At 41.4% G+C, this 11,252-nt stretch overlaps 1 protein-coding gene across 2 annotated transcripts; it reads right to left on the bottom strand.

Moving 5' to 3' along the window:
* Positions 1-5,200: 5,200 nt before the first annotated feature.
* LOC147605293 (uncharacterized) lies at positions 5,201-6,903 on the bottom strand. 2 transcript variants are annotated; one of them, XM_086794112.1, is made up of 2 exons: positions 6,633-6,903; positions 5,201-5,948 (listed from the first exon to the last, which is right to left on the bottom strand). In XM_086794112.1, exons 1-2 carry the CDS (start codon positions 6,807-6,809, stop codon positions 5,283-5,285), a joined length of 843 nt encoding a protein of 280 aa, XP_086650238.1. In that variant the 5' UTR covers positions 6,810-6,903; the 3' UTR covers positions 5,201-5,282. The 2 variants fall into 2 exon arrangements, with proteins under 2 accessions (XP_086650238.1, XP_086650237.1); XM_086794111.1 differs by having other exon boundaries at positions 5,201-5,954; positions 6,633-6,902.
* Positions 6,904-11,252: the final 4,349 nt, after the last annotated feature.

Consider the following 11,252-nt stretch of genomic DNA (forward strand, 5'->3'; position numbering starts at 1 on the left):
GTAAGAAGAACATCAAAAACTATGGGTGTTCTAGCTCCTTCTTTCTTTGGTATGAGAGAGTGGTCATGAGAGAAGAGGTGTCAGCTCATGTGGTTTTGCAACAATAGTATGGATCACACTTGGCAAGTATGTAATACTATGTGTCAAATCACCTGCAAGACCCCCAGTTGTATGGCTAGTTGGAGGAGGTACAAACCTTACTTTGGATGAGATCCGGACATTGGAGGCTAGAGGATTTGTGTTGCAAAAGGGATTACATCAAGAAGCAAATGATGCAGCCCATTGGTCAAGGTATAGAGAAGTGGTATATCAGATATGACAACTAAGAGGATAGATTCAGCAATTTTAAATACAGCTACTATCTTTGAGCATTTTGTCATTAAGGGTGGACAAATGGAAGTGTTTGTAATTGAGATCGAGGAATCACTACTACATAGGGAAAAATACAGGGTGACTATGGGAAAGAATCCATCATGCACATGTCCGAATTTTCAAATTAGGATTGGGACTAGTAGCACATATTGTGCATGCAAGCACCTATATTTTGTATATTTACATATTTTTGGGTTAGATGCAAACCATAATATGCTTATATATCAACCCACTAAGACCTAATCAAAATGTTCAGCACTATGCATCAACATTAGGTGAATAATCTGAAAAGGAGCTCTTTTAGTTGGTATCTAAGATGAATGACAATATTAATTAGAAGACTCTTTGTTTTGCTTTGGAAAATTTACATGAGAAAAAGCTACATAGCGTTAAACTCACACACACACACACACACACACATATATATATATAGTATAATATGATATTACTAGTATAATATGATATTACTAGTATACAATATCCTTGATATCATGTCACTATCAACTTTTACTTTTTCTAAATATAACATTTATTCATTCAATTACTTTTGCTAACTTTAGAAATTAGCAATTATCCATGCAAATCACTTTTTGCTTTTAGCATGTTCTGTCTATATATATAGATGACCCCCTGGTTCTCACTGTCAGCCTCACGTATGTGGCTTCACCATGGGATGTTGTGTGCGAACATGCATACTGATAGGATAGGAACGCATGTGGGTTTATCTACTGATCTTCTGCAAACATGTATTTGCAAAGACTTCCTAGGCACAAACTATTCATAGTGTAGACACGAGGGTGAATTTTATAGATACATACATGGCGAGAAAAATGAGTACGTATGTACATAGGCTCTAGGAATGCATGTGAAAAGTCAAAAAGTTATTGTATGTGCGTACACATATACATACATGAGATACGTATGCATGCGTACATACATACATACATATGCATGTGTACATACATATGCATGTGTACATACATACATGGATATGCATGACATGCAGCCGGCCACGTGAAATGTTAGTTTTGGTACATTCAATGAATTAAAATGAAATTATTCCTAATTAAAGTAATTTTTAGTTGAAATTTGAATGGACTTAGTACTCTAGGTAACATATGCTCCTAGGTATAGTTGGGAACATACATAGAGAAACAGAGACCCTTTTGCACTAGTTTTTTCCTTAGTCTCAATTCTTTAACCTTATTCATCATATTTTGGATGGGTTTTTAATTTTAGAGGGCTAATGTCCTATTTTTAGCCTATAGACATAGGTAATGCATGATTATGATGCTCAATTTAAGATTAATGGTACAATTAAGTTCATAAATGCCTAAAATCATAAAAACATGAAAATGGAAAGATAAAGCTTGGATCGAAGGAAAATGAGTAGGTGCTTGCAAATCTGGAAGCTCCATTGCTCCAATGCTTTAAGAACCAATAAAAAACAACAAAAAACAAGTAAAATTAGATCAACAAACCAAATCTGCAACATGAACTCCACTAACAAAAGTGAATATAAGGAATTCCTAAGCTAGGGCACTAGCACCTAAGATGTTCACCAAAATCGGAACAATCTAGTGCCTTGCATGAGGGGAAGAAAGAAAATGTTCACGATATGCTATACAAGATGATCAGGATACCCTAACCACTCAGGTAGAGGAGAGGAAGGAGTCCCCTTATGCATCATTGTCTGATGAGATCTCAACCATGTTGGGACTAGGTTCTCCTCATTGGGGACTTCAATGCTAGGACCAACAATGAGCAATCTGAGTCATATAGCTTTGAGGACCCTATGAGACTACATGCACTTGACCAAGAGGGCACCAGATTGCAGCGGGCTTCTCAGGACCTTGGAGCTATCACTAGATATGGGACGCACCTCTTGGAGTTGGGTTCTTGGCATGGTCTCATTATTTATAATGCAATGGCATAGTGGCCCCTATCTAGCGGACTCACAAGCTTTCCATAAAGTGGAGGATCGAGCACGGTGGATCTGGACCCCCACACACACACCCCACGCACACACGTAAGACAAATGTCTATGTATTGAGTTTCTATCAGAGCTCTAGAGATACATGGCAGACTCACAGCCATAATGAAGCTTAGCACTAAGGATCATAACAAATAGAAGGGATTATTACAACAAAAAGGTAGTTGATAGGGCATAAATCTTTTTGATCGTATGCTTGACTCAAATGAAAACTTCCTGAGCATGCATCCATCTCCACATGCCCTCTTGGAGCTAACCACACCTACCTCTCCTTCTCCATTTCCTGTACACCACCCAGCCCATGCTTTAATTTATGTTCCTTATGCCGTGTCATTGTCAACACCAGTATGTTAACTTTTTGATGAAGCTCCGTCCCTCATATTGCCGACTCTTCACATGCTATTGCAAGCTGGACTTTTTATTCCATAAGCTTTTCATCCTCCAGAGGAATTGTAAAAAGTAACAAGGGGTGCAAAACTTTGCTTTTATAAAGTCTATGGCAAAGAGTGTACATGAAGCCCCAAGGGACCTCAACAATAAGTTCGCATCTGAGAGTTGTAATAGTCTTAAAGCCTAGGATATGGTGCCAATCAAAACCATTTACGCTTCCATCAAGGGCATCAAAATCAACTTGAGATGTGCATGCCAATCAAAACCCTAGATGTGTAAACGTGGACCATAAATGATCACTCAATCACCTTCGCCTAAAAGTGGACCATTTGGCTAGTGATAACACAAGGTGCTCTTTAAACAGAAAAAGGCTTCTCATGCATCCATGTATCCAATTCTAACAAAAACAAAACCAGGACATCTAAGAAAATATTACAGATCCTTATGGCCTACCTTTTACGCAGACATTCAAAAAAAAAATGTGCACCAAAATTTATCACTCAATGCACTGATTTTTTCCCAACCTGAAATTTCCGAGCATTTTTCCCAGCCTTAATTTTTTGCAAATTTTTGGAATCAAGAAACTAATTGTTGCAGGTCAAAGGAGAGTCTTGCAAGTCCATTGTATATAGTTTACAGGTTGTGTCAAACTTCCAATTAAAAAAGAGCTCTAGCAGAAAAAGTCCCCACTTTAATAACCTCATTTGGATAACTTATGTGCTTTGACCAATTTGTTTTTACGGTTAGTAACATTGTGGACTGCAGTAAGTTCTTCATCTTACATACACGGCACATGACACATACATAATGCATAAAAAGTAGCATATGACTTAAAGGAACCACATATTTTACCACTGAGTAACACTTTTGAGAAAAGCAGGCAAAGGAAAATGAGCATTGCGAGGAAAAACGAATGACACAAATAGAACTTCCATTAAACAACTTACTATCGACGAAGAAAGAACACAAATAGAACTTCCATTGTTGGCCAGCATGATTTTAGCATGCACATAGCATTTTTGTTTTCTGTGCAACCTTCAAATAGGGTGTCAAATGCGGTGACAGACAGCTGCCAAGTCCCATCCCTGTATCAGGGAGGGGCTCCTTTCACAAGCACAGTGGTCGACATCTGCTTTTTCATTTGTGAATCAAGGATAGCAACAAATGATTGTGGCTTAGCTACAAAGTTGAAATTTACCTGCTTGGAGGCCTTGGCCATACTGGACACTGATTTTACACAAATTTAATTTACTCCCAAGTCTTTCCCCAAAGATGAAATTCACCCCCAGTACACAACTTCACCGGACACAGTAATCCATGATTCCATTGACATGGTAAAGTGTCCAGCGACTTTTATCTTCCACACAATCCATCACCCATATGTGCCATGGTCTGGCCTGGACACCCTCGCCAAGCCATAGACACACTGAAATTTGGGGCCCCAAAGGATTGAACCAACAGCCTCAGCCTCCCATCTTCCCATCTTTCTATGTTAGGTAGGAGAGCCACCTCATTTTCGTTATTTATCCTTTGCTCTTTCTCAATTTAAACTTACGTGGCAAGCAGAGTTTAAATCTCGTATCATTATCATTCCCAGAATTCGATACAAACTGTGCAGACAGCTGACTTGCCAATCAGAGCTTGATCTTCACGTAACTGTCACTTGGAGAATCCAACCTGGCAAGCAGTCCTGCATCCTCAAGTCATTGTCATTTGCAGAAGCTGACCCATTAAAAAGATATTCGTTCTCACATTGTTGTCTGTGCAGATTTGAAGTTGGCTAGTGTGTACAACCTAGCTCCCCCTCGAGGTTGGGAAAGGCCTCCCCATGGCCTTTCCTACTCCATCAAGCCCAGCTGCCCATTCGAACAGCCACATCTTATCCATAGCCACAGCCCACAACTGTGTTTTTCTGCTGCAGCATCCACCAATCCTCATGAAAACACCCTTAGCTAGCATGCCCATACTCTCTCTCTCTCTCTCTCTCTCTCTCTCTCTCTCTCCACTTTGTGGGGTCCCAAGGGATTGGAACCCACAAAGTGGAAAACACCCTTAGCTAGCATGCCCATACTCTCTCTCTCTCTCCACTTTGCTAGGGATTTGACCCACAACCTCAGCCTCCCATTTTTTCTTTCAGTGATAAATAGGAAAACCCACCTGATTTTCGTGATTCAACCTTTGCTCATTCTCAATTTAAACTTGTGTCCATCAGGCCTAGCCGCTCATGCAAAGACCCCTGCGAGCCCAAGCCTGTGTTTTTCTTCTGCAACGCCCACCGATGCTCATGAAACACGCTTAGCTAGCATGCCCATTCTCTCTCTCTCTCTCTCTCTCTCTCTCTCTCTCTCTCTCTCACACACACACACACACGCGCGCGCGCGCAAAATATACCAGAGCATGCCAATCAAACATACAGCCGAACACATGCCGAATAACAAAAAAAGGGAGTAACATTGTCATATCTACAAGTAAATGGACACCAGCTGGCATCCAACAAGAGATGGCATATGGAAAAAACACCAACTAATTACTTTCTCAATACATCAAGAAGTCCAGCCATTGTGGTGCTCAATGTTTGAAGAATTTCAAGTCTCTTAGCCTCTGAATCCTTCAGCACTTCCAATGACTCCCTCCATGTTTCAACCATCTGAGACAATGACTCCTTGATCTTTTGATCTCTTCGTGCTCGTTTCACACTGGCTTTAGTGCGATGCACACTATGGTCACCACTCACACCTGTATCTGGACGAATAACAAGAGAGGAATCCGTGTGAGTCACCTCCTCCATGGGCACAGGCTCATCACTACCAATAGCATTACCATTGCGGTCTACATGATCATGCATGTAATGATCCACCAAATCAAACCACTTGCATGAGAATTGCTTATCAGCATCAGGTGCTGCAATGAGTGCCTTGTCATCTTTAAATGACTTGTAGACTCTCTGCCACTTCTTTCTGCAGCTTTCGCTGTTCTTGTCGAAGTCATCATGGGCTTCAGCTATTTGAGTGGACACTCTGGACCACATATCAATACCTGGTTTCTGAGGTTTCATGAACTCATCATCCATTGAGCCTCTGAGGTGTATCAAGGAGACAACCCATTCGTCTTTCCACGCCCCTCCTCTGAAATGCTTATCACCAGAAGCCAAGCTCTCTGAGCCCTTTGCGACCTCAATGCCAGTTTCACCATTCTGCATCTTCTTGCCAGAAAAAAGGGTGAATGAAGGAAAAGAAAAGCAACCTAAGGTTAGGGTCAAGGCCATCTCTGATACATAACATTGTGCTACATGCCACGACAGATTACCAGCAACTAAATATGTGAGTAAAAAGTCTGCTTGATTCAAATTATTTAAACAAGAACCTTCTAAAAATTGTGTTTAGCAGACTTACTAACGTATTTTAACTGTTAAACACAAACACACACAGAAATAAAGCACACACACACATAAGTGCGTGCGTGCGTGTGTGTGTGTGTGTGTGACAGAGAGAGAGAGAGAGAGAGAGAGAGAGAGAGAGAGAGAGAACATGCGTTGTGTAAAATTACTTGGCTAATACATATACACGCACACACGTGTATGTGTGCTTGTGAATCTGAGGGCACATAACTACCCTAAGGACATGTTACATGGGATTAATCACGGCATCGTTAACAATAAAGATCACCAGGCTTTTTGGAAAAGAGAAAGAAAGAAACACGAAGCCCATCAAAGAAGAAAATTGGGCGACCCTAGGAATGCGATAGATAGGCGGCACAATTTGCATCAGGGACCGGGGCAGGTCAGGGCTAGGGTTTGACAATCGGTTTAGGGTCAGCGACTGTTAGGGTTAGGTTAGGGTTCAACATTAGGGCTAGAATTAGGGTCGGGGTTACTGACCTGTGATGGGAAGCTCGAGCGGATGGCCCTGCAGGAGGCCTCTGCTTCGGAGGAGGACACCGCGAGCTTCGAAGCCTCGTCCGCCTGCTGCTGATGTTGTGGTGGTGATTGTTGTCCGGGCGATGGGAGGCTGGGCGGAGGAGGGTGCTGGGCGGCACCGATTTCTGAAGACGTCATGGACACAACAGACAGAGAGAGCGAGACGGGCAGTGCCCGGCCTGCTGGCTTCTGTTCTACCCACGATTGCCCTAAATTTTGAGGCTATAGAAAGAAAGGGCTTGCAATTCATATTCCCTATTATAAGGGCATCTCACATGCCATGAGTGAGTGCCAAGGCCTTAAGAAGATTCAATATGTATACCAAAGGACCGCTCCCGTAGCTCTTCATAACCGTGCTCTCGAGAGCCCATGCAATTTGTCAGCAAGTTAAGCTATCGAGCAGCACTTATGAGATATAAATTACTTGAATCGATGACTCTATCTTCTTTTCAAAGAGTAGTCGTGCCAACATCTACACGAATATCATGACAACATGAAATGTATTTTTGACCAAGCTTGAAAAATGCCCAATATAACCATTGGAGAGATGAAGTTTTGGTTCACAGTCCATTCGTCACCTCTATATGTGCTATCTCCTGTCGGCTATCTATTATCTTGTCTCTTATATAACTTCTCACGTGCTTGCTTGCTCCATTCTAATCCCTTCTCTTGAGCCTTTCCTTGTGTTTATAAACCTTCTCTTCTTTTGTTTGAGTAGTTAGGTAACCATAGGAGAGATGGCCTTGCTTCTTAGTATGATAATGAGAAGGCAACTCACGACTATTTGTTTGGTTATTCCTTTTTGGTTATGGGAAGATGTGCTCCACCAAAAGCGTAATCTTCTAACAATGATGGTGAAATATTCCTCGTTCATGAAGCAAAGCACAATAATTTGTTGATACTATTGGTGGATAAACTAACACAGTAATAAAAGATTTAACAGTAAACATTATGGCAGAATTAAAAAATGAATAGTTGATTAATACATACTGCAAGTGAATACGACATTGCACAGAAATGCGAAAACAAAAAAGTAGACTCAAAGCTCTTCTTCTTCTTAATTATCCATTCATCCATTCACAATTATAATGAGCACTTGTGAGCGGGTATATAGTTATCGGCTTTTAGAATTAGAACGACATATACGACAGTTGGAATCCTATTCCTAAACTGCCCCTAAGCTAATATAAAGTTATTGTGGTAGGTTATTTCCTGAGCTAACACCTGGCACACCCGGTGGGTAGTCCGCCTTGCGGTGGATGAACCCACTTGATGATGACTAGGATTATTTGGATAAGCAAAAATAAATCCAAATTCTATAACTCCTTGATTATACTGATTTTCTTGAAAACCTAACCCAGATCTATATGATGAATGTCTAAAATCTATATCTATAACATGAGCTAAAGGATGAACTTGTCTATAAGAATGAAATATAGAATGTAAAACATTTTTCAGTTCGCAAGCATTCACTTACCTGTAGTGCATTCACATGCACTACAGGTAAGTTTCGATTTTCTATAAAATTCTGTTTTTGGAACTAGAGAAAGGAAAATTGGTTGTGCAGAGACTGTGTGTACTGCAATAGGTGCTATGGGTGTATGTATGCAAATTGAGGTCACTGGTTGTTGTGACAGTTTGGGTGCAGTATAGTACCACTACAATAGTTTGTGTAGGACAAACAAGAGTGCTACTTTTGGTGAGTTTGTGTTGTAGACAAGATATTGAATGATGGAATTAACTAGATTGTTTTAGAGAAGCTTGACAAGAACAACTTCCATGCTTGGAGGTTTAGATTAACAAATTTTATAATGGGAAAAGGCTACTTGGACTACATTGAAGGTGAACATGAGGAGGCACCATAGATACTTGAGATTAATCTAGCTGTCGTAGATGTAAAAGAATATAAGGATTGGAATCAAGGAGTAAGGAAAGTCATGTATTGGCTTTCTATTAGCATAAAGGACACCCTGATTGGGCATATATAGGATGCCAAGTCACCCAAGGAGGCATGGGACACCTTGGTGAAGTTGTATGAAACTAACACCAAGGCACAAAAAATTCAGTTGAAGACTGAGCTTCATATTGTGGAGAAGAAAAACATGTCTATGAATGATTATGCCTTGAAGATCAAGGGCATTGGGGAATCCCTTGTGTCTATTGGTGTTTCTATTGAGATGATGATGATAAGGTGGAAGTATGTCTATGTGGTCTTGGGCCATAACACAAGGCATTCAAGAAGTCATACTCGAGAGAACATTCTCAACTTTACAGATTTGGCGTCAATATGCTGATTGAAGAAAAGAGTTTGGGTGAAGACCAGTCTTCACAAAAGAAATGAAATTCATATAGCAACATGCCTTCTACACAAGTGCAGGTAGAGGACGAGGTAGAGGCTGAGGCCATGGCCAAGGTGGTGGCCAAACAGGTAATCAAAATTATGGTCAACAACAACAATCCCATGAATCACAACAACACACAAGTGGAAGAGGCTAATTCAGAGGCAGGGGGAGTCAAAGAGGTCCTGGAAATTGGTAAAGGCAAACAAAATGATACACGAGGTTGTTTTTATTGTGGCAAACTTGGGCATGTACAGGCAGATTGCTATAAGAAGAAAAATGACATGAGAAGTGGAAAAGTGCAACAAAATAATTATGCGTCCCCTCTAGCCAAAGTAATGAGGACAATGAAAGATTATTTGTTATGCGGCATGTGCTTAATGCTGTGTCGGAAAATGATGTATCTGCATGCAATGATGATGTATGGTATGTGTGAAAACATCTTTTTGTCTAGTCCTAAAAAAGGAATTTACTTGGCTTTTATTGGTTTTATTTAGGATTTTTGTGTCTTTGCTGCTGTCTGCTGTGGGCCGACAGCCTTTAGGCTGGCGCACTAGACCCTCACCATATATATAGGTTAGCCTCATCATTCATTAGGGTGTACCACTTCTTGACCATATCCAGAACCATTTGCTATTGCTGTTGCTGCTCTCGGTGCACGCACCACATTGCTTTATCAACATTGCCTGATAGTACAACACCTCAACGTTTACTGGCGATAGCTTGGGATAGCATCCCACTCTCTGTTTCAGGGCACACGTGGGGCAGCAATCCTCTCTGCTACATTCAGTACATCAGCATTACATCTCTATTCATGGGACATCAGCCTTTTCTACTACATAGATTACATCAGCGTTGTTACATATATGATCATGGGACAGCAGCCCTCTCTGCTACAGTAGAGCATATGAGTGTTTTATCTTCAGCTCATGGGAGAGCATCCCTCTCTGCTACATAGAGCACTTCAACATTTTTCTCGACTCTCATCATCACAGGACATCAACCCACTCTCTACTACATCACACCACGAGACGACAGCCCACTCTCTGCTTATCTTCACCATCGGCACCACTCGGGAGGACGATAGCCCTCTTTGCTCTTCACCCTTTAGGTACGCAGCACCCTTGTCACCAAAGCCTGCACCCTTTAGGTACACAACACCCTTGTCACCAGAGCCTGCACCCATCAGGTACGTAGCACCCTTGTCACCAGAGCTTGCAACCCTCTCTACTCTTCACAACATCTCTCTGCTTCTGCACTGGTCTATCTACTCAGAGTCACCTCACATCAAAGGGCCCTTGTACATATGTTCACTCATCATTATATATAGACACACTCACCTTTTTCATGTTATGTTGTTTTGCTTTGATCTCTTGTATATCTGGTCCTTTCGTCTTTTTGCCCTCACATGGTGTCAAAGCTATTGTGAGCAATAGCTTTGATCTCTTGTATATCTGGTCCTTTCGTCTTTTTGCCCTCACATGGTGTCAAAGCTATTGTGAGCAAAGGGATTGAAGACCTCAAGAGCTTGAGTGGCTTGCTTGGTGTTGCTTGGACCTCCATTCTGTTGAACTTTAGGTGAAGCTGCTGGGGTTAAAGGTCTTGTTGAAGCATTCTTCCCATTGTTCAATCTTGGCAACCATATGATGGGATTACCATCATAATATCCTTGTTGTTGAAGCATGTGCATAGGCACCCATCTTTGATGAACATGAGAGTTGTGGATGCCTTTGAGGCTTCTTTATTTGAGAAGGCTTGGGGAACTTCTTGGTGTGCTTGGGAATCCAAGCTATGACATTACCATGGTAGTACCCTTGAGCTTACACTAACCTTTTTGGTACCCACACTTGTCGAGTTGTTAGAGTTCTTTGAGGAACTCGCATAGGCTTTTGTGGGCGATGTTGTGGAGTACTTTTATGCTTCTTTGGCCTTTGAGTTTTGCATTGGGGAAGAGGCTTTGATTGTCGAGGCACCCAAATTGGATTGGCACCTTCGTAGTAGCCATGAGCTACAAGGAGCTTCTATTCCATCTACATTTGAATACCATTAAGATACCTTGATCTTGGCTGTCTTGGTGGAGTTTTCTTTTTGGATGAAATGGAAGGTTTTGGGCCCTCCTTCACATTGGTTGGCATTGAGGTTGTGGTTTTGAGACTCATGGGCGTTGTTGTCGATGAGGCTTGAGTCTTGCAGAGTGGCTTTCGATGTTGAGGCTTTTGAGCATGCATCCATCTCCTTTGGT

Source organism: Cibotium barometz, chromosome 60 (genome assembly GCF_041138505.1).
Source record: "Cibotium barometz isolate CiBa-2024 chromosome 60, ASM4113850v1, whole genome shotgun sequence".
NCBI lineage: Eukaryota > Viridiplantae > Streptophyta > Polypodiopsida > Cyatheales > Cibotiaceae > Cibotium > Cibotium barometz.